The sequence below is a fragment of the Balaenoptera acutorostrata genome, chromosome 2 (genome assembly GCF_949987535.1).
Source record: "Balaenoptera acutorostrata chromosome 2, mBalAcu1.1, whole genome shotgun sequence".
Classification (NCBI taxonomy): Eukaryota; Metazoa; Chordata; class Mammalia; order Artiodactyla; family Balaenopteridae; genus Balaenoptera; species Balaenoptera acutorostrata.
Window position 1 is genome coordinate 173,478,539 of NC_080065.1, and position 22,769 is coordinate 173,501,307.

Genomic DNA, 22,769 nt, shown 5'->3' on the forward strand with positions numbered 1-22,769 from the left:
GGGAGGGGCTGGCACTGAAGACTCCTCTGGGTGTCACGGGAGGGGTTGTGACTATTGAGCCTGCCTGGCAATGAAGCTGCACATCAGAGGGGAGGTGACTTTCTGGAGGGTAGGGCTGGTGGCTGATTGCCGGAACTCCAACTCCAACTTGGGGGCCAGGGAGGAGCTGGGCCAGGGTCTGCCTGGGGTCCCCCCAGCAGGCCAGGGTGTGGGGCAGAGCTTGGGGTCTGAGCCTCTCTGCTGTGTGACGTTGGCGGGTCTCTCAACTTCTCTGGACGTGAGCATCTAAACTGGGGTTGGGGGACTTCCCTGGTGGCGCAGTGGTTAAGAATCCGCCTGCCGATGCAGGGGACACGGGTTTGAGCCCTGGTCCAGTAAGATCCCACATGCCGCGGAGCAACAAAGCCCGTGCACCACAACTACTGAGCCTGTGCTCTGGAGCCCGCGAGTCACAACTACCGAAGCCCACACACCACAACGAAGAGCAGGCCCCCCTCGCCGCAACTAGAGAAAGCCCGCATGCAGCAACGAAGACCCAACGCAGGCAAAAAATAAATAAAATAAAATAAAAAATAAGTAAATAAAAAAAATAAACTGGGGTTGGGGGTGGAGGTGGGGAGGAGGCAGGGGTTGTCAACCCTCGTTTGGCAGCCCGGAGCTAAAGAAGCCTGTCACCAAAGACAGAAGCATCCATCAAGTTCAATGTTTTATATCCACATCAGTATCAACGTACCATACAAAACCCGCCTGCCAGCCTGGCCAGGCAGGCAGGAGGTGGGGTGGGATGGGGGTCCGTGGGCGGCGTAGAAAACCAGGGCTCTCGTCCCAAAAGAGGAGAGAAAAGAGGGCTTTACGTACAGTCGAGGAAAAATAAAATCAGAGCCCGACATGATTGAGAAGAAGCCTTGAATCTGCGTCGCGTAGAGGTGCTGTGGGCAGCGCTGCGTGTCGGCTGCCCCAGAGGTGCTGGTGGCCTCAATTCCTGGGAGGCCTGGGGTCAGCTCATGAGTTTATTTTTACTTATTTTCTTTTTGGGGGTTATTTCTTGGCAGCAGCCCCGTCATGGTGTTAACCGGGTTTCACTTCAGGATTTGAAGGGGAAGTTGGGGTCTGTGGGGCAGGTCCCGCCTGGCCCCAAATGTCATGGATGAGGTTCCTGGAAGTGGCCAAGCGAAGTTCCTTCCTGCCCTGATCCCAGGTGTATGGCTTAAAAATCGGGGTACCCAGGTCGGGGCCGCACAGCCCGGAGGCCTCTGTAAACATGGCAGGTGCAGCCAAGGTGGGGCTTTGGGGACCCCGGGGGCCTGTCAGGGGCAGGGCACAGGGGTGTGGGTGGCCAGAGCTGCAGGGAGGGCAGTACTGGTGGGGGAAGGGGGATGGAGTGGGGGAGGCGGGACCCCCACCACAGATACATAGAGGGACAGAGATCAAGAGGGAAAGAGAGGACAGACAGATGGAGCTAGAAAGAGACGAAGTGTGACAGCGGGAGACGGATAGAGACTCAAGAGAAAGAGACATGGAGGGACAGGCAGACATGGAGGAGAACCTGAGAGAGACAGAATTGCAGAGAGATGAAGAGAAAAACAGATAGACCTGGAGAAATTCACAAAGACGAGAGAGATGGAGAAACCCAAGAAAGAAGAGACAGGTTCAAAAAGATGGAGACCGCGGATGTAGCTGCCACCCCAGCCGGGCCAGTTCTCCTGCTCAGAGCTCAGCGGGTGGCAGGTGGGGGCCCGGGGCCCGGGGCGCGCACAGGATGGGCAAGCGTGACAGTGAGCGCGTCGTTGTGCTGCACCAGCGAGGCGTGCTGGTAGTGCAGCACCAGCTCCTTCAGTGACCCGTACAAGTTGTAGGGTTCTGCAAAGCCAAAGCCCGTGGCAGTGCGGTAGATGACGCAGTGCTTGGTGTCGCCGTCCACCCTGTGGGTGCAGGCGAAGGGGTGGGTTAGATGGGCCCCCACCAGGCTCTCCCAGCCCCGTCCCCCAACTCCTGTAGGGTGACCCTGCCTGGCACCCATATCTCCCCATTTCCTGGATGCTGGATGCCGACCCGGTCCAGACCCCGCAATCTCCTGCTTTGATACTGTTCCAGCTTCCTCCCCTGTCCCCAAGAATCTAGGGCTTCTTCCTGACTGTCTTCCCGAGGCTTAACATACAGTTGGCACTCAATGAGAGCTCTCGGAAGGAATGGGCGGATCCCTCCTCCCCACCTTCAGTCCACTCTCCGTTCCCTCGCCAGGCACTCACACCACAGAACAGGCATAGCAGCCCCGCTGGCTGCTTTCACGGATGAGGAAGGTGCCATCCCGCTTGCCGCTCAGCATTTCCTCAGCTTGGGTGCGGTTGATCTTGCCTACATACCACGTGCGTTCCTCATGGTGGGGGAGATCATCTTCATCCTCCATCAGTGAGTACTGGCTGCGGGGGAGGCAAGGAGGGGCCCTGGTCACTTACTCGTTAGCCTCCAAGGTCCCCCTGCCACCTGGACAACTCTCCCTCCGTGGTGAACTCCTACTCATTCTGCAAAGCCCACCAAAAATGGCCCCTCCCCTGGGACAACCCCTCCGCCCCCCCCCCCCAACCAAGTGGTCACTCACTCCTCAGTCTCGTTCTTGATCCCCAACCATTCATTGATTTTCTTCTGCCGGGCACCTTTCTGAGTGAGCCACCTGGGGGGAAGAGGAAAGGTGGGCTCCTGCTGCTCCGCTGGTAGGGGAACAGCAGCTGCAACACAGGCAGGGTGAGCCACCATGGGCCAGGCCAGCCTGCCTGGAGGCAAGGGCTGACAAGTGCAGGTTCTGGGTGTGATACCCCTGGTTGCCACAAGGGGTCAGCCTTGGCCTGGCCAAGGACCACTTGAACCCAGATGGACTCCCCAGGCTCTGCCAGGGAACCCCCCTATTTATTATGTTTCTGTTAACACTTTTTGAGACCCTGGATTGTGCCATCATGGCAAGGTCTTATCACTATCAGAGGCTCAGTCCCGGGGACTGCACAGTGGTGCGCCTTTGCACAGGGCAGCTTTACAAAGGACTTTGAAAGGACCAAGTGAGCTAACGTGTGCAGGGTGCTTGGCACACAACAGGTGCACATGAGCGTCAAAGACCCAGGCGGAAGAAGGAAGCCGCTGGTGAAGTCCTCAGTGGGTCAGTGGGCAGAGGAGGGATCCTGGGCTCAGGCTGGGCACCGTGTGCTGAGCTGCACAGTTGGCATTCATGGAGTGGACCCTGTCGGAGGCTCCCAGTGGCCCGGCCTCGTGAGAGCAGTGTTCCCATTCCACAATTGAGGCTGAGGCCGCCGCACAGGGAGCCCTTCTGAGGGGGATGGGAGGGGCCTGATCGAGAGGGAAGGGGCTGGTGGACAGACGAGGGGGCTAGGAGACTAGGTGGGGCTAGCTGGTGGAGAAAGCAAGAGTGAGATGCATGCAGAGGTCACCTCACCAGGTGCCCCTGCACTAACAGGGGGCTCCACGGGTGAGCGCAGAGCCAGGCACTCACACGAGGTACTGGTCTCTAATCTTGCGCAGCTGCATGAGGTCTGGCTTGAGGCTGTTCATGCGCTTGTCAATCTCTCGGTTGTCGGAGGCCTGTGCCCGCAGCTCCTGTTCCAGCTTTGTGCGGCTCTCGTGGATCTCAGCAATGCGAGACTTAAGTCGCTCTGAGTTCAGCAGGATCCTGTAGGAGGAGTGGCTCAGAGGCCTCAGATGGCTTCCAGTATCTAAGCCTTTGGACATGCTGCTTCCCTGATTGCTCTTTCTGGCAAACTCCTATTCATCCTTCAAAACCCATTCCAACCGACCCTCTCTTCCCCTGAAACCCAGGCTGCCCCTTCTGTTTCCTTTCTTTCCCCACTTGCGCTGTGTCAGATGAAGGTGCGGTAGGGCAGGGCAGAGGAACCAGACTCACCTCTGCATCTCTTTCTCATTGCCCTCACGCCGGAAGCGCTCCAGATATTCCTTGCTGCACTTCTCCTGTGTCTGGCCCTGCTCTTCAAAGATCTTGATAGTCTCATTGAAGGCCTCGATGGCTGTGCGCTTCATCTGCAGTTCCTGGAGGAGGGAGTAAATCTGAGCACCTCCTGGGACTCCCCGCAAGTCCCTCAGGAGGGATAAAGGCAGATCCCAACCTGATATGGAGACTTTGCTCAAGCTGTTCCCTCCACCGCGTGCATCGTTCCTCTAGCCCCTCCTTCACCAAACAAACTCTTATTCAGCCTTCAAATCCCACACTCCCCAAACCCCCTCTTCCTTTAGATCCTCCTTTAGGCACCTTAAAAAATACCTGGGTCTGTGAGCACGGCTGAGAATTAATGATAAATCTAGTTGCTACAATTCATGGGGCTCCTTCTCGGAGTAGATGCTGCACCAAGCACCTTCCATGCATCATCTCATAAAACCTCCCAACAGCCTCTTACAAAGTCAGAACTATTAATGGGGAAACTGAGGCTCAGGGGGCCTAAGCCATTTCCACGGTCATGATGTTCCTAATTGATCCCAGACAGGTATCTTGTCCACTTAGAACCTCAGGTGACCCATCACTAGAAAGGGGACAAGACAGAAATTGCTCAGCGACTACAGGGGAGACAGAGAAATTCCCTGCTTGAGATGGATGTTCAATCTGAATAAGTTGCATCTCAACTTACAAGAGAAATTTATTAACACAGTCTTTGAGTAATAAAACCTCCCCCCACTTCCCTGTTTTTAAAAGACACTGCTCTTTTCCATGACCTCTTGACCCTTTGTCTTAGGCAACTCTTCGTCAGGCGGTTATCATCATTTTGAATAACATCCAGGTTGAAGGGGATGGAGAAGTAATTAAGACTCACGGTTCCAGTTTCCAGATGGGGAGACTGAGGCCCAGAGGCTCAACCAAGACATCTCCCACAGCTCAGCCGCTCCTGGGAGGCTGGTTGGTGCCTCTTCATCTGTTTTGTTTTTTTTAGAAACACATACATTGATTTCTATGTTTTTAGGGTGGTCCCTGGTTGTGAGAGCCTGCTGTGACCTAGAAGTGGACGTCTGTCCCTGTGGCCTTGGCACTGCCCTTCTGTGCCTGGGTCTCCCGGGGTGCGCTGGCCCGCGGTACCTGGGAGGTGCGTGTGTACTCCTCGTAGAGCTGGTCATACTCGCGGCTCTTGTCCTGGTACTGCTGGTGGTAGACCTTGAGCTGGGCGCCCACTGCTTCCACACTATCCTCCTTGACGATCTGGTCCTGGGGATAGCCGGTGCTGTCAGGGAAGCTACCTGGGAAACAGGCCCAGGCCCGGCCAGGCACCACCCACCCCCACCCCCAGCTCCCACCCCAGCCCTGCACCTGCTGGTACTTGGACACCGGGTAGAGGAGTCGCGTGTCCAGCTTGGCGTTGTACTGAGCCAGCGACTCGTGGCGGTAGTGGGTGATGAGGTCCACAACAGAGCAGAAGGTGAGTGGCTCTGAAAAGCCATAGTGCCCGTCTCGGTGGAAGACCTTGATCAGCTTGTTGTTTCCACCTTTCCTAGGGGCGGGTGAGAGGGGATGTCAGCGACCAGCAGCATCTGCAGACCCAGCAACGTCCCACTGGCTGTGCGACCCCCAGTCCTCTGACCTGGGTGTTCTCCCTCCCAACGCTCACCCCTGGTCTCCCTGAAGGGACAGGCCCCCACCTGAGGGTCAGCGTGTACTCCCCCTGGATCTTGCTAGATGCATCTCGGACCAGAAAGGTGCCATCAGGTGTGTCCCGCAGTTTCTCGTTTACCTCCTCCCTGTGGAGACAGCCAGGACTGGGGCTGCCCACTGGGAGACCCGACCCCTCAGGCTTTGCCCACCATGTGGCTCCACCCCACAACCCTACCTGGAGATGTCACCCCAGTACCACTCAGCATCCTGCAGGGAGGGCGGGTTGCCCCCATTGACCAGGCCTGTGGGGGCTGGCTTTGCCTTGGGGGGTTTTGGTGGCAGTGCTGGGGGACAGGAAAACAAATGCACACTGAGCACCAACTGTATACTGTGGCCAGCTCCCATTGCAACCAAGCCTGCTGATACCGGCAGGGCTCCGAGTCAGCATTCTTGGTCCCCAACGATAGGAGCTAATACAAGGGGGTGGAGGTCACCTGGGGGCGCAATCTCCTGTTCCTCCAGATGTTCCTGAAGCAACTTCTCCACCAGTAGCGCAGGGAAGTCGGGGGTAGCCTCAGTCCTACGGGGAAGGGACGTGTGGTGAGCGCTGGGTAGGGCCTGGTGTGCACAGGGCCCTGCATGTGCTTGCGCGTCTGGCGGGGGGTCTATGTGAAAGCATGTGAGGGGAAGAAGAGTAGGTGACGCAGGCTGGTGTGGGAGACCCACTACTGTTTATGCATATGCAGTTAGCGCCCAATAAGTATTCATACAACAAACAACAGGAGTCAGCATGTGAAGGAAGGTACAGACACCACCCAAGTGCCTGCCCTCCGGTCTAGGCCCCATCACCTTGTCCCAAGCCCTGCTAGAGTCTTCCTGGACCTCAAGTCCCACCCCTTGTTATCTTTCCTAGCTCGCCCATCATGACAGCTCTGGCCTCTTCCCCGCTGGGCCCCGTCCATACTCCTTTCTCATCGTCTAGACCCCCGCCCTGGCTACGTCTCCAGCCCTTCCTCCATCTAAAGACCCACCCCTTTTTGCTCCGGCTCAGCCCCGCCTCCCCAGGCCTCTCACCCGTCGGGCGCGCCCCCTGGCGGCGGCGGAGGCGACGGCGCCCGCAGAAGCAGCGGCCCAAAGGCGGCGCTCAGGGCACGCACAGCTGGGCCCAGGGCTGGGGCGCGCCGGGCCACCCGGCCCAGGTGCTGGAGCAGGAAGCGCAGTGTGAGCGCGCTGTGCAGCGGCAGCGTCGGGGGCTCCAGCGCCGGCCCCACGGGCCCCGCGGCCTCTGCGGACAGACGGCCAGGGGAGGGTGAGCCAGGGCCGGCACCCGCCCGCCCCAGCGCCCTCCCCAGTCCGGGCTTCCCGCCAGACTCACCCCGCAGGGCTCGGTGTGCCTCAGCCGCGGCCTCGGGTGTCACAAGGGGTGCGGGCAGCGCCAGCAGGAAGCCCTTCACGCCATCAGTCAGGGCTGCAGCGTCCCACTGCTCCATATCGCTCAGCGACCAGTCTGCGGGTGCAAAGGGGATGCATCGATCCAAGGCGGGTGCAGGGAGGGGACATCATCCGTCCGGGGCAGGTTCCTCTCCCACTCTTGCCCACTGAAGCTTTCCCTCACCTGTGCGCGCGGCAGGTGCCTCAGGCCTGTAGCTGTCTAGCCCTGTGGGGAAGGGGATGGGGTAGGTTAGTGCCACCCCACGCGGCAAGGCCAGCTCTCAAACGCTGCCTCGACCCCCGTGTGGGGTCTGGGGTGGCTGCTAACCTCCCAGAGGTAAGAACAGGGCGAGGGGAGGGAAATGGTGGCAGAGGGCATGGCACATGCAATGATGGGGTCTACATTCCCCCCGGGAGTTACTCCTTCCCCAACTCAACATGGAGGCCCAGAACATCCAGACTCAGCCTCTTCCCATACAGAGTGAACCCAGCAGCCCTGTGAAGGAGATGAGTTGCCCATCACCAGAGGTAAGCAAGCAGAATCCAGGGGTTGCAGCCAGGCCGAGGCTCACCTGTCCGCTCAACGGCCTCCACAAGTTTCACCAGGATAGGGGGAGCCACGTCAGGCGGGGAGAACTGCTCGGGTAGGTCAGGGAGTGTGAGGCCTGGCAGGAGGGGACAGAATGTTGGCAGGGTCCCTAGAAGGACCCCGGTCCCTCTCTTTGCCTGCTGCATCTCAGCCCAAGTGCCTGGCATCTGGACCACCACTCTAGGGGGGGAAAGAAGGCCCAGCTGGTGGGGCTGGGAGGGCTGAATTAGTGGGAAACGATTTTCTAGATTAAAATATCAATTCACCCAACTACACAGGCCAGCTATAGTTGGCTGACTAGTGTCCTCCCAAATGGTATGTCCACTTCCTAATCTCTGGTACCTGTGACTGTGACCTTACTTGGAAATAGGGTCTTTGCGGATATAATTAAGGTAAAGATTTCAAGATGAGATCCCTAAATCCAATGACTGGTGTCTTTATAAGAGAAGGCCATATGAAGGGAGAGGCAGAGATTGGGGTGATGTGGCCACAAGCCAAGGTACACCTGGAGCCCCCAGAAGCTGGAAGAAGCAAGGAAAGATCCTCCCTTAAAGCCTCTGGACAGAGCACAGCCCTGCCCACACCTTGATTTTGGACTTCTGGTCTCCGGAACCATGAGAGAATAAACTCCTGTTGTTTGAGGCCACCGGTTTGTGGTAGTTCATTACAGAAGCCACAGGACGCCCATACAGCAGGTTTAGGGCTCTGCCATTGCTTGCTGTGCAACCTCAGGCACAGGACCCACCCTCTCTGTGCCTCAGATTCCTCAACTGAGAAACTGGTCGATGGCATCATCTCTCCTTTCTCAGTGGGAACAACAAAGTGGTTGAAGAGAGTAAAAGGAAAATACCCCAGCTGGATCAGAACACCTCATTCCAAGGACCTTTCTCCATTTTCTAAGTCATTTTGCTTAAAAAAAAAAAAAAAATTCCCCCCTTTTAAAAATGCTGACCTCCTTCCGTGTCCCAACCCCGCCCCCCCCCCCCAGCCCCATGTTTCTGCCCCACCCAGCCTTTTGTGCTCAGGCGCACTCTGCCTGCACAGCCACCATTTGATGCAGCTTTGGCCCTTGGCGGGGACGCCCTGGCACACAGCAGGAGCAAGCCGGGGCCTGCGGGGCCTCCCTGAGTGATGGGCCAGGTGGTGCCTTGAGCTGAAGAAAGGCCCAGCTGTGTCAAAAATGCAAAAAAAAAAAAAAAAAAAAAAAAGTGAGCGAACAAGGGGAGGTGGGTGACATCCCAGCTGGTAGGGGGACTCTGAAATTCAACTTTGAAATTTGCCTGTGACCAGTTTGCAAAGCATGGAGGGAGGTCCCATCAGGATAGGCATTATCCCCATTTTACGGATGAGGAACTGAGGCTCAGGGAGGGAGCAACCTCCCCGTGGGTGCACTGCCAGACGGGGGTGCAGGTGACATCAGGGTTTGGCACGCAGCTCCCTGCGTGGAGCTGAATGGAGGGAAGGCAGCTGCAGCCTGCTGCCTGGTGGTCCCAGGATCCCGGAGGGTCAGGGCTTGAACAAAAGGACTAGTACCCCCCATTTCCAGATGAGGAAACTGAGGCCTGGAGAGGGCTGGTCCTAGCCGATGTCATATAGTCCTGGAAGATTTGGAGGGTGGGGCTGGGTGGCCGCCCGGAGCGGGGATGTGTGTGGTGTCTGGACCCAGGCCAGGCGCAGGAGGGAGGCGGCTGTTACCAGGGGGAGAGGCAGATTCTGGCTGGGAGCCCGGATGGGGCCTCCTCCTGCTCCTCTAGGCCGAGGCGGGACGCAGGCACTGGCCCTGGAGACGCCAGATGCTGCAAAGCCCAAGCCAGCAACCATGCTGCCTCAGCACCCCGCCATTCCACCCCACGCTGTGGGACCCTGGCCTGACCCTCTTTGGGCATCAGTGTCCCTCGGGAACAAAACCAGGCAGGCCGTCGGGTGGGGCCACGGTGCCTCCCAGGGGCTTTGGCCTTCACTGGGTGACTGCCCCTGAGCGAGTGGTTCAACCCCCTTGCACCTTGGTCTCCACATCTGTACACAGGGCCTCACTGGGCGGCTGTGAGGGTCGGAGCAGACCACGCCGGGCGCTCAGCACTCATCAGCCTCCACCCCACAAGCTGAGCCTCGGTTTCCCTGGTTGGAAGCCACACGCCCTGCCCAGCATACAGCCCAGCACGCAGCAATTGCAGCGTACGTTCAGTGCCCTGATTCTCCACTCCCAGGATACTCTTTGGAAGTAGGGATGGCCGAGGGTCTCTTTGGGGAGGGATTTAGGGTCCTCACACGTCACTGTGCTGCGTGGCCTCGACTGAGTAGCCCACCTTCTTTGGGCTTTTTGGCTCTCTTCATTTTGGAAACGGGAAAATTAGGGTTACAACAAAGGGGGTTCCTCAAGGGATTCTGTCTGCAAACCACAAGATGAAGCTAAATTGAGCCCCTGAATCTTAATGGACACTCCCTATTGTCCTCAAAATCAATCACACGAAGTCCTTGAGGTGAGGACCCTGCCCCTTTCCTCACTCCGCTCCACCTGATGGCTTGTTCCCTGAACCCGTCATGACATTCCCACCTCAGGGCTTCTGTCCTCGCTGTACCTGCTGCCTGGAGCCCTTTACCCCCATCTCTCCTGAGAGGCTCCCTCCTCACAGCATCTGTCATCACCTAATCACGTTCTCATCACTTCTTGAACCAGAAGCCCCATGAGGGCAGGGCCAGGCCTTGTGTCCACCACTCGGTGCCCAGTGCCATGAACTGCATCCAGCCCTTGACGGCAGTGTAATGAACACTTGCCGACCAACCAAATGTCCTTATTCCTCCTCTCCTGGAAGAAGCACCATTGCCTCATGGGAGAGAAGAGGATACTAAGGGTCTGAGGGCACTCCCCCTTTCCCCCAGCCCTGCCAGGGGCCCTACCTGTTGCTCACCTGGCTCAGGGGGCCCATCTCGGGGCCTGGCAGGCAGTGGGCGTGGGCCACGTGGGCGAGGCCCAGGCCGGGCCAGGGTCACAGGTCCTAGGAACTCAACATAGGTGCCAGGGAAGTCGCCGCGCTGCCGTGTACGCTCATTGAGGCCAGGCATCCAGCCCACGCTCTGTGGGCAGCGCTCGCTGCCCTCGGCCACGCCCAGCGCCTGCAGGGCTGCCCTGCTCACCACCAGCACGTCGCCCGGCAGCAGCTCCAGGTCCTCCGGCCGCTCCCGGCGGAACGGGTACAACGCACGGTACTGGAAGCCCTCGGCGCCAGCCATGGCTGGGCAGGGTGGGGTATGGATGGTCAGGTGGCTGCTCGGGGCCCCAGTGGCCCCATCAGCCTGGGGTGGGGGCCAGGAGGGTCCGCTGGGTGGGCTTGGGGACTCAGACCTCTATTTCCACCAGGAAGTTACAGGTGACCACAGGGGATGCTCACGCCTTGCTTCCCACCATTGTTCCACGACCCTGACAAGGGTCACTCGTTGCTCGGTCCACCATTCGTCAACTGGTGGGAGGGGGGCGGCAGCAGCGTGATCTCAGGTCACTCAGCCGCTGCGTCCCCCCTCAATCCGTAGGGCTGGGCTGGGCCGCTCACTCCCTCACGTGGGGGGCCATCGGCTCCCGAGGCTGGCGGCTCTTCCAGCTGCGCCAGGCGAGGGGGCCGAGGGCACAGGCTGTCACCATGCTCAGCTCGGGACGCCGACCTAGGGGGAGAGGGGCAGGGCAGCATCAGCCAGTTTGGACTCCTGCCACCCCCAACTCAGAGATGGGCCCAAACACCAGGTTAGAATCCCCTGACTCATTGGGTAATGGGGGGGCCAGTCCCTGCCCCCTCAGTTCCCCCAGCTGTAAAATGGGTACAATAATAGACCTCCTTTGGGGTTGTTGGGGGCAGAGCTCCAAAGAATCTGCCCCGGGCATATTGCATGCTCAGTAAACAAGCTCTTCATCATCCCTGTTAGAGATGGGGAATCTGAGGCTCAGAGCAGGGAGGTCTTTGTTGGACAACTCAATGGGCCAGGATGCCAGGACTCAAAAACTCAGATCCGTCCAACTTCACAAGGCCCAGGATAGATGAGAGGAGGCAGCAGCCACATGACAGATAGTTATACCCAGAGTGGGTAGGGTGTAATGGGTGATGCTCAGGGTGCTGTGGGAGCCCCGAGGAGAGACTGAGCCAGCTGAGCACAGAAGGAGGCGTCAGGGGCAAAAGGCGGTAGGAAAGGAGGTACAAGCAGAGGCCCCAGCACAGGCAAAGGGCTAGAGGTGAGTCCAAACAAATGGATCTCTGATCTCTGCGGGGGAGGAGGGAATGGGGGGGGGCGGTGTCCAGACATTGCTCAGTTTGGTGCCCACAGTAGGTACTCAAAACAGAAGGGGGGTGGTGGGAGGCCAAGAGGACCTTAGCCCCAGGGTAGACATGGAGCCAGTAAAGGGTGGAGGCAAGGAGGGCACTGCAACTGCCAAGAGGGAGGCTGCTGGATGCAGGGGCAATGATCACCCCTTAGGAGCCCCCAGTCTCAGGGAGACACAGCCCAGCACAGACACATTCTCAATCTCAGCCCTGCAGGTTCAGTCCTCCAGAGAGGTTGGGGGGTGGTAGGCGGTGCTTTTCCTAGGGGCGGGTCCTCACAGAGGAGAGGAGGGAGCACTGGCCAGAGGAAATAGTACAGGCAAAGACTTGACAGCAAGAAATGCTTGCCAAGAGTTCAGGGTGGCTTTAAGAAAGCCGCAGACCACGCAGGGCCCTCGAGTGCCAGGCAGAGGGTCAGACTGTATCCCTCGACCACGGGAGCAGCAAGACGTGTCCGAGCTGGGGGCACAAGCTCCACATTCCAGGACGCCCCAACTTACCCGCTCCCTGGCCCCTGTACCCCCACTCTACAGGTGGGGAAACTGAGGCCCAGCGAGGGGGACATCCAGGAAACCGCCTAAATCCGCTTGCCTGCCCGCCTCCGCGCCCAGCTGAGCACACGTTTGCACACGCCCCGGTGTGCGCGCCTGGGAACCAGCGCTCCCCGAATCCAAGAGGCGGGTGGAGAGGCCAGGCCTGGCTGGGGTCTTGGCGGCTGGACTCAGGGCCTGCGCGCTCACGCGTGTGCAGACGCGCACTCGGGCCTGCGTGGACCCCGCAGCCCGGCCCAGGGGCCGGAAGTGGAGTCGACCCTCTACCGTCTTGCACCCCACTATGCCCCACACAATGCCTGGGCGCCCCTCATTAATGCTCAATGCTCCACTCCCAGCAGGGCCTCCCTCAATTCAGGGCCGCAGCTCCAACCCCTTATCTCTGCCTAGGGTCCCCCGTTCCACCCCCATCGTCCGGGGAAGGCTGCAACGCAGCCAGGTCGAGCCAGAGGCCTCCCGCTCCCTGCGGCCCCCAGTTCCCGCGGGGCCCGATGCAGCCCTGCTCCCATTCTGGCTTCCACCGTGGCCCCACACTCTGCCTGGGCGCCCAGCATCTGACCGAACCCCCAGACCGGCCTGCCACGCGGACCAACCCGGACTTACCTGGTCGCGGCCGCCACCGCTGCTGCCGCGGCCGCCGTCACGCAGAGCCGAGCCAGACCCGTGGCTCCACCGCGGCCGCCGTCGCCGCAGCCGCGGGATCCCCACCTCCGCCGCCGCCGAGATTCCGAACGGTCGGGCCCGCCCCCGGCGGAAACGGCCGAGCGTATTCGGGCCGGGAGGGTGCAATGAGGCCGAGGCGGAGCCTGGGAACGCTCGAATGCTTCCGGAAAGAGCCGAACGTACTCCCGCGGGACTGGAGGGTAACGGGGGTGGGGGTGGGGCGCCCCGAGAGAGCCGATCATTTCCGGAAACAGCCGAACATACTCGGGTCAGATGAATAATTCCGAGGCTGAGCTCGGCTAGGCTCGGCTGGACTCAGAGATGCCCGAGCGATTCCGGAAATGACCGAGCGCGCTCCCCCTGGACCGGCAGAACAGAGGCTGGGCCCCGAGACTTCGGAAAGTTTCTGGAAAGAACCAAGGGTGCTCGGTCCCAAATGAGGCCCTGGGAACTTAGATCTAGAGGCGACCACCAGCTTCCGGAAACTGCCGAAGCATGGACGGCTCCAGAGGGCGAGTGAGGTGGCCCAGAACTCAGGAAATGGAGGCGGCAGAGTTGGGGGGAGGGGCTCAGACAGAAAGCTGCGCTTTTCAGGAAACAAGCTGAGAGCCGAGAAGGAGCCGGGGTTGAAAGCCGGGGTTTCCGTGGTAGCCCAGAGCGTCCGGAAACAGCTGAACTAACTCTCTCGGGTAGGGAGAACTAGTCCAAAGCCTGTCCACATGCGGACTGTTTCCGGAGATAGCCGAAGACACTCGGAAACGGGGCGTGGCCAAAGGTTTCCGACCTACGGAGCGCTTCGGAAGTAACCGAACGCGCTCGGGCTGGGTTGGGTTCCAGTGGTGGCGAGGGGAACTTTAGGGCACAGCCGGTTAAAAAAGGACACAAAGATGGTTTATTTATTTATTAACACAGCTTCAGGGCCCCAGACGGGTGTCTGGATGAAGCTTCTAAGGACAGAGCCCATGATGGGTACTCAATTCAGAGAGGGCAGCAGGAGGCCAGGACCAGAGAAGGCATCAGGAAGAATCTCAACAGTGAAGTCCCAGCAGCCTTCAAAACCCACTTCAAGTGACTTTGAGCCAAGGGTCTGTTTTCATCCCGCCCCCCACCCCACTCTTCCCTTAACCTTTTCTTGGCCCCTCACAAATCCAGACATTGGACTTCTTCTTTGTAAATGTGGGCTTTTATTCACCGTCAGCTCCGGGATGGAAGGCGGGAGCAAGTCATGCACAGCCTTGATCTAGTTCCAACACCAGGCAGTGCTACGCGGATGTCTCCAGAGAGAACACAGAGTGGGCTGCACTGCCTGGAAAGTGCCCTCACCATTGTGGGGTACGGTGACCTTGCTGGCCACCTCTGAATGGGAAATGGAGACTCTGAGATGCCCAGTGGGTCACACAGCATTACAGGGGAGAGAGCTGGAGTTGCAGTCGGCTATATCTGACAACAGATTCTCCATTCAAGCTCCCTTGACTACAATGCCCAGGACAGGGCCTGGCTGCATGACTCTTGCAAGGCAATGGTGGGGGCAAGTTTCCACGCCTTGCCAGGCCTTAGTTATTTGTCTGTAAAATGGGGATGACGACACCACCTCTAGCCTTCTCAAGGTTGGCTGAGGGAAAAGCCACAAGTAAAAGCGCTTGGCATACAGTAGGTGCTTAATAAATAGTCATTGGGATTTGTTTTGTAAACACAAGGAAACTGAGGCACAGAGTGGGGAAGTCATTTTCCCAGAGCCAAACAGTGAAGCCAAGATTCCAACTTGGGCCTCACTGCCCCCCAGTTGGATTTTTCTCACTCGAATTTCATCCCTACAAGGCTCTGGCATATCGATGGCACCCCCTAGGGGCTGTTTCAGACACATCATGGTCAAGTTCTCACCCTGGTGGGCATCAAACACAAAAAATCTTGTCCAGGGTGGACATTCTTCTCCTACCCTGGCAGTGTCCTGTGAGGCCTCTGCCTCCTGGGGCATCAGTGTCTGCTTGTGATGCGGGTGACCCCTCTGCCTAGATCTGGTGAACTTCTACTCATATATCAAAGCCCCAATTCCCACACCTCCTAAGCCTATAAGACTGGAGGCAGACTCTAGCAAGGCTGGCCTAGGGATGGAGGCTATGATGGTGGGAAGTAGCCTTCAGAATCCAGTCCATCATCAAGATCACTTTGTTTTGTGGTGGAGGGGAATTGTTTACAGAATCTCCAAGTCATCCAAACTGGGTCTGGACAGGTAAGCTTGGCTGCATCCCTTCAAATCTGTGGGTCTTGAGTCAGGGATGGGATCAAGTAACACAAAAAAACTTTAAAAGTTCAGAAAAACCATAAAACACGAACACACGTTGACTTGTCCAAAGTGCTTCCTTCTCAGCCCAGGGGGCAGGGTCTACAGATGGGTCCCAAGTGCATGGGACAAGACCTGGGCAGCCGCCTTAACAGTGGCGGCTCAGTCTGGCTATCGCTTATAAAACGTAATAAATTAGCTGCAGGGATTTGCTGCTATTTACAATGCCACCCTAGTCTCCCTTGCCTGCCCCTATGGCCCCCGGATTGATCGGCTCCAGAACATGAGGGAGGCACCTTCCAGCAAGAAACGCGATCGCTTCTCATCTTCCAGGTGTCAGAGGCTGGTGGCTCAGTCTCCATCCAGCTGTCAATTTATGGAAAACACATTCCACAAAAAATGCGTTGACTTCCAGGCCAGGGAGAGGCTAGGTAGGGGGGATTAGTCTTTCTCATAGGGTCCAAGGGCTCCTGGCACAGCCTCAGCGCCCTCCACGGCGATCTGCGGCACCAAGGTGGGTGGCCCAGTGGCCTCCTCAGGTGGTTCGTCAAAGCTCACCTCCTGCACAGCCTCCTGCTTCTTGAAGGAGTCTCGGCGCTCGGACAGGTGCAGCCGCCGCATGACCACCAGCTCGGAGTCTGGCCCGCGGCTGCGGCGCCCCAGCTCCCCGTCGAGCCGCTCACCTGTACCCAGCTTGTCAGCCGACTGGCCTCGGCGCAGCCTTGGGGACCGGGCAGGCACAGGCGGATGCCCTGGCAGGGGCGAGGGTGAGCGGGGTGGGGGCGCTGACACGGGCGGGCAGGCCAGCGGGGAGGGCGGGATGCTGCTGGTGGACTTGCGGCGGCCAGCTTTGGGGCGGGGTGGCCCAAGCTTGGTGGCCAAGCCATGCAGGGAGCTGGGTCGGGTGTGGCCAGCGGCAGCCGGAGATGCAGGGCTGCTGGAGCTTGGGGATGCGCTGGGTGGAGACACTGTGTCTGTGGGTGACAGGGGAGGGTCAGGGCCACCAGCCTCAATGTGCCAGCCTCGAGGTGGGGCCCTAAGACTGACTGCCAAAAGCCCACACTGTTCCCTGTGGCCACCCATCAGGCCTGGTTTTTCCTTTGTTTGAACAGGCTCTTCCTTTGGCTTAGATCTGGTGGACTCCTACTCATCCATCAAAGCCCTAGCTCCTCTTCACCCACTTCTCACCTAAATGACCCACTGAATCATTCAGCCAAAGGTACCTGCCCACCGTCCATCTATCCACCCCATGAGCCATCCACCCACTGGTTCTGGAAGTTATCCAGTAAGGGCCCTGCCTCTGCCTTTGTCCACTCCCTACCCCTAGGCCTCAGCCCCTGAGGATGCCTGATCTGAGAAAGACAAAGATGGCACAGATACCCCCAGCCCCATGAGGTCAGGGTAGGCCAGAAGGAGAGATAGCAGTTGGGGTCCCCAGAAGGCAGGGAGGGCTTCCTGGGGGCTCTCCTCCAGGAAGCCTTCCCTGCCTCTGTGGATTGCCCCAGACTGTCTCTAGTCTGATGCTAACCCAGTGGGACTAGGGGTGTCCATCTCTGGCTGTCTCTCACAGACTGGGGACCCTCAGGGTTGGGCCAAAGTCACCATCCTTTCCTGCTCCAGAACAATCTTTCCATGCCCTCTCTGGCTCACCCTCCATGGCTCCCTACTGCCCCCCAATTTAAGCCCAGCTCTTCGGCTTGATCCATCCCCCAATCCCCTCTCCCTAGCCTCCCTCTAGCTTTCACATCTCTCCTGTCTGGATCTCCTTTGTTCATGATGTTCCTTCTGCTGGGCACACCCTTCCCTGCCCATCCCAGACTGCCTTTGAGGCTGTCACACATCAGGTCATTCCAGCCTCCCAACTCTGCTCACTCCCCCGCTGGGCTCACCACCGCAGCCCTAAGGGGCCGTTCTTCCCAGGGTGGTCCTGGCGGGTGCACCCACCTGCTGGGGCATCGGGAGCCGGGCTGCAGCAGGGCGTGGTGGGGCTGGGGGAGAGGCTGTGGGTGGGTGAGCCCGGGAGGCTCTCGCTGGATGACAGGGAGTGGTGGAGGCCGGAAGAGAAGCTGCGGCTGGTGTGCAGCACGGACGACTGTTTTGAGATCTTCTTGAAGAGCGACTTCCGCCTGGGGGTTAGAAACCCAGATTCTTCAGAACCCCTGCCCCCAGCGGCCCGGGCTGCCCAAACATGCCACAGGTCCTGCATCAACCCTCCCCGGCAGCCAGCCCACTGCTCACCGGTCCTGCGTCTCCCGCCTTCGGCTCCGCTTGTTCCTGCGTGCCATGCGGCCCTTGGTCACATTCTTCCGTGCGGGGCCCACCTTGATGGAGGTGTTCTCCAGGGGCGTGGTCCGAAGGGCAATCTTGTTGCCACTCTGCAGGAGGGATGGCCAAGGGTCGCCTGTGTGCCTTCCATCCAACGAGCCGTCCATGCACCCACCCACCCATCTACTCATCCATCGGAAGCCCCGGATCCTAACCACCTGTTTCTTACCTAATGACCCCACCACTCACTGGGCCAAAGATGGATGTCTGCCATCTGTCCATCCATCCAATGAGCCATCTACCCACCCACTGGTCCCAGGAGCTATCCAACTAGGGGTCTGCCTCCTCACCTGTGCCCACCTCCCCACCTCTAGGCCTCAGCCCCTGAGGACCCGTGGTCTGAGGGGGGCAGGAGGCAAAGATGGTACAGATACCCCCAGTCCCACAGAGTCAGGGTGGGCCAGAGGGAAGGTCAGGAGAAGGGGCACCCAGGGGGCAGGAAGGGCTTCCTGGAGGAGTGGCTCTGAGGCAGAGGGGACGGGGCATGCAGGGCCGAATGCGGAGTGGTATGGTTGGACGGGGAGAACTACACAGAATCGGGAGCTGAGGCCAAGGGGTGGGGATGGGGGTCACAGGAGCAGCCCAGAGGGTGGGCAGTGTTGGGAGATCCAGGGGCCCTGAGGATGGACAGGGGGTGGAGGCTCTGGGATGGAGGCGGGGGTGGGGTTGGGGGCCTGCACCTTCAGCAGTAGCTCCACGACGTCCATGTGCACCAGGCCCAGGACCGACTCCCCGTTGATGTGGGTGATGAGGTCCCCGGCCCGCAGGCCTGCCTCCTGGGCAGGGCTTCCCTCCTCCACATTCTGGGGGTGGGGGCAGATGGTGGGGTCAGTGGCCTGGGCCCCAGAGCTAGAGACCCCAGCCCAGCTGAGTCAGCTACAGGCCCCCAGCAAGCTGCTGCCTTTCACACTGCCTGGTTTCCCAGACCTTTCAGAGACCAGTGGGGAAGGGACAGGTCCTGGGCTGGGGGAGGGAGGACAAAACACCCACTGTGCGGGAGCTTTGTGCCCACTTGAGGTCTCCATCCCTCTCGCCTAATCCTCTCCCCATAACTGACAAGGACCATTAAGACACAGGTGGCATCAGTTCCCTGCCCTGGGCTCCAAAACCTCATAGGCAATGAGTACTCGCCTGCTTTCCAAGACTAACAAATGCAGCTCCAAAAGGGAAGCGCCTTGCCAGGGCAGAGCTGGGACTCAAACCAGGTCTGGCTGTTCCCGCCCATCCCAGGGCCAACTCACCCACACGACATGGTGCACGGTGTAGATGTCACTGTCGCCCATGTAGACGCGGATTGCCCGCAGGCTGAAGCCGTACTTCTTGCCCGAGCTGTGGATGACAATGGGGGGCCGCAGGCTGCCACACACGGGGGAAGGGTCTCGGCTTGGAGAGGAGTCGCGGGACGACGGGTTTGAGGACACCGAGCGTGGGGACAGGGGGCTCATGAGGGGGCCGCCGCTGCCGTCATCTGCAGGGACGAGGTTCAGGGAGGGGGGTCACTCCCTTGTGGGTCCCCTCACAAGGCACCTTCCCCTCCCTCCACACTGATCAGTCGGTTTGTTTTTGTTTTTGTTTTTTGGCCGCACGGCGCAGCATGTGGGATCTTAGTTCCTGCACCAGGGATCGAACCTGTGCCCCCTGCAGTGGAAGTTCAGAGTCTTAACCACTGGACCACCAGGGAAGTCCCCACACTGATCACTCTGGCTGCTTTGCTGCCGCTCCAATGCCCCAAACATCCTCCCCCTTCCCCTCCAGGACTTTGCAAATGTAGTGCCCGCTGCCAGGAATGCCAGTCCCCCAGCTGCTTCCCGTCTCCTGGGCTCAGCCCCGAAGAGCAGCCCTGGGAGCTTTGTGCCCAGGGACACATCATCTGGAGGGACCCCCTCTAGCTCCTGCTGGCCAAAGCAGCCCCCACTCCATGGTTAAAATGGACATGGACAGACAAGCAAAGACGAGGCTGGGCCGTGGGCGTCACCTGCCGTGATGATGAGCGACAGGGCAGACACTGAGGCTGACTTGGGCACGCGACCCCCGCTGGGGGAGGTCCTGGATTTCTCAGGGGCTGAGTCTCTTGGGCCCCCAAGGCGGCGGCCCCGGCCGGCATCCAGGGCCCTCGGCGTAGAGTGTCGTGCACCGGTGCTGTTGCTTCGTAGGCGTGCGTGGCTGAGGGCAGCTGTGTCAGCTACGGGGATCAGCAGGGTCAGGGGGTCAGTCTGCCCCTCCTCCATCTCACCACTTGGCCCCTCTGCCCTCAGAAGGCAAAGCCCCTTCTTCCCTGGTCGGTGTGTACACAGTCCAGCCTCCTGGCCTTTGTTCAGGCGTTCCCTCTTCCTGCACACCTTTCTTTCACTGCTCTCCCTGGGAAGCTCCACTCTTCAAGTCCCCTACTTCAAGAAGCCTTCCCCTCACCCCAGTCAGATTCCTAACTCCCACTCTTGGAGCTCCCCAGTTCAATTCCTCTCTCCCGTCCTAATCCAATGAAGCTGGGGGGTATCACCCTCAGACTGAGGCCTTTGTTACACAAGTGAATGTTGTCTCTAGAGAACTCCTACTCATCCTTCAAAACCCATCTCAGATAGTCCCTCCTGTGGGAAACTCTCCATGACACCATCCCTCCCACCCTGGACTCCACCTACCAGAAAGGCTTGAGGGCTTGGGCATCACTGGGGTGGCTGCTGGGGGTGGGTCGGGCTCCCCTAGAATGAAGACGGGCCTTTTGGGGCCCACAGGAGCTGGGCCGGCTCCCTCATCCTCTGATGAGAAGGCAAATTTGGGCATCGTGTCCAGGTTGATGGTGTTCAGGAAAGATGGGCTAGGGCCCCGCTCAGGCTGGGAAAAGGATAAGTGGCAGGAGGAACCGGAGGATGTGCAGGACCTCAGCCTGTAGCAGGGAAGAGCCTGAGTCACACCTGCCAGGTGCCCTCACCCCAGGACACCCAGTCTCCCCTAGTGACCATACCTTAACTCTCAGCCTAGATTCAGAGGTAATTTGTAAATATAAGGTGAGCTCCCTCTGCCTGCTCTGTCCTCTGTGACTGCCCAGAGAACTCCTATTCAATTTTTAAAACCCAGCTTCCAACACCCATCCTCTAGCAGACATTGATTATTTCTGTGAGTTTGGACATTGAAAGATGAAAGGGACTTCATGAGCAAAGGGTATTCTGGGCAGAGGAAACAGCGCAAGCAAAAGCCTAGCAGTGTGACGGTACATGGCTGCTTTAGGTTTAGTGTGGTTAGGAATGCAAAGCCAAAGGGAGTGATGACAGGGGCCAGGTTGGCAGGGGTCTGACAGGCTGGCCAATATGTTTTACCCTTTTCTACTGGGCCACTGGGAAGCTCTTTCCAATGTTAAGACTTTGTGGCTCCACCTCCCAGCAGGTTTGGAAGCTGGATCTGCTTATACTCCCCAGCCCACCTACCGGACCTCGGTGATGCTCAGCCGGCGCCCATAGTCCCCCTCACTGCTGCGCTCCCACCCTTCCTCCCGGTCCTCACTGAAGCTCCGTTCAGCAAAGGTTGGGGTGGGCTGGGCGGCCAGGAACTCAGAGCTGCTGTAGACCTGGGAAGCAATTAAAAATAACAGTAACGGGACTTCCCTGGCAGTCCAGTGGTTAAGACTTCGCCTTCCAATGCAGGGAGTGTGGGTTCAATCCCTGGTCAGGGAGCTGAGTTCCCACATGCCTCGCAGCCAAAAAAACCAAAACATAAAACAGAAGCAATATTGAAACAAATTCAATAAAGACTTTAAAAAATGGTCCACATCCGAAGGGGAGTTCTGGGCAGAACTCTGGCCCCTGAGGCTTCTGAGGAGGAGTTGCTACCATCATGACAAGCATGTATTTCTGTACATGAGCCCCTTTGGCAAACTGGTGACACCTACAGATCTCTTCTCAGAGTAGTATTTTTAAATGCATCAAATGAAATAGGTCAGGTTGCAAGCGAGGCTGATTATATTAAAATAATATTAGAATATTTTTTAAACCAGCAATATGGTACTATACGTGTCTCTTTAGTAATGCATTAAATAACAAGATCTAGCAGGTCTTATAAGCACCATAATTTTGAAGTAGTTTTGAACTTGAAAGATATTTTACAACGACTCCAGCGTGATGTGAAAAATCCATGATTTGTAATGGTGACAAAGTCAAGGTCATGCTAATATTACTGTGATTTGTTGCTTATATTACAATTGGAAAACATGCCAAATTTCAGTTCGAGATTAGTGAAAATAAAGATGTAATTTATTCCCATGCAAGTTCACAAAGCCTAGATTAAGCCCTTCAATAAATTCTGATAGTACCTGAAAAAAAAAAAATGGTCCACATCAAAAAAAGAAAAAAAAAAACAGAAACAAAAAAACAGTAACAACAACCACATTCGTGGGGGACGGCTTAGTTGAGTGTTTCCTACATGCCTGACACTTCCCTGAGTCACTTCCTCAGATCCTTACTTACCACATCTCTAAAGACGTAGAGTCTTTAGCCCACTGTACAGGTGGAGAAACTGAGGCTCAGAGCGGCCTGGCTACCAAGGGGCCACAGCTGGGGTTTCCTGCTTGGGGTCCAGACCCATAAGCAGTGCAGGTTTTTAAATCAAATTATAAACAAAGGAAGGAACTCAAGTTAAGCTGATGAGGCTATAATATAACACCCAGCATAGCAGGTCTATTCACAATTGCCCCAAAGTGGAAACAACCCAAATGTCCATCAATTGATGAGTGGATAAAACAAAATATGGTCCAACCATATAATGGAATATTATTCAGCCATAACAAGGAATGAAGCACTGACACATGCTACCATGTGGATCAACCTTAAGAAGCCAGACACAGGGAATTCCCCAGTGGTCCCACATAGCGTATGATTCTATGTATGTGAAATGTCCAGAACAGGTAAATGCATAGAGACAGAAAGCAGATTAGTGGTTGCCGGGGAGCGGGGGAGGGGGAAACGAGGAGTGACTGCAACCGGGTACAAGGTTGCCCTTTGGGGATGATGGAAATGTTCTGGAACTAGATACAGGCGAT

General features: G+C 57.9%; 2 protein-coding genes across 10 annotated transcripts in view; both read right to left on the reverse strand.

Moving 5' to 3' along the window:
- Positions 1–693: 693 nt before the first annotated feature.
- PIK3R2 (phosphoinositide-3-kinase regulatory subunit 2) lies at positions 694–13,213 on the reverse strand. The gene is made up of 16 exons (XM_057541468.1): positions 13,078–13,213; positions 10,526–11,273; positions 7,600–7,692; positions 7,212–7,253; positions 6,972–7,103; positions 6,671–6,881; positions 6,091–6,176; positions 5,832–5,940; positions 5,644–5,742; positions 5,315–5,495; positions 5,087–5,212; positions 3,908–4,050; positions 3,500–3,676; positions 2,600–2,671; positions 2,250–2,420; positions 694–1,922 (listed from the first exon to the last, which is right to left on the reverse strand). The coding sequence occupies exons 2-16, from the start codon at positions 10,845–10,847 to the stop codon at positions 1,715–1,717; spliced, it is 2,172 nt and encodes a 723-aa protein (XP_057397451.1). The 5' UTR covers positions 10,848–11,273; positions 13,078–13,213; the 3' UTR covers positions 694–1,714.
- An 853-nt stretch (positions 13,214–14,066) lies between these two features.
- The window catches only part of MAST3 (microtubule associated serine/threonine kinase 3), a 29,404-nt gene continuing 20,701 nt past the window's right edge, over positions 14,067–22,769 (reverse strand). For all 9 annotated transcript variants that reach the window (XM_057541486.1, XM_057541488.1, XM_057541485.1 and 6 more), the window contains 8 exons: positions 21,163–21,302; positions 20,380–20,624; positions 19,719–19,925; positions 18,985–19,211; positions 18,424–18,546; positions 17,657–17,793; positions 17,363–17,544; positions 14,067–16,392 (listed from right to left, as the gene is read on the reverse strand). In XM_057541486.1, the coding sequence (XP_057397469.1) occupies positions 15,860–16,392; positions 17,363–17,544; positions 17,657–17,793; positions 18,424–18,546; positions 18,985–19,211; positions 19,719–19,925; positions 20,380–20,624; positions 21,163–21,302 (1,794 nt within the window). In that variant the 3' untranslated portion in view covers positions 14,067–15,859. The remainder of the gene's footprint in view (positions 16,393–17,362; positions 17,545–17,656; positions 17,794–18,423; positions 18,547–18,984; positions 19,212–19,718; positions 19,926–20,379; positions 20,625–21,162; positions 21,303–22,769) is intronic.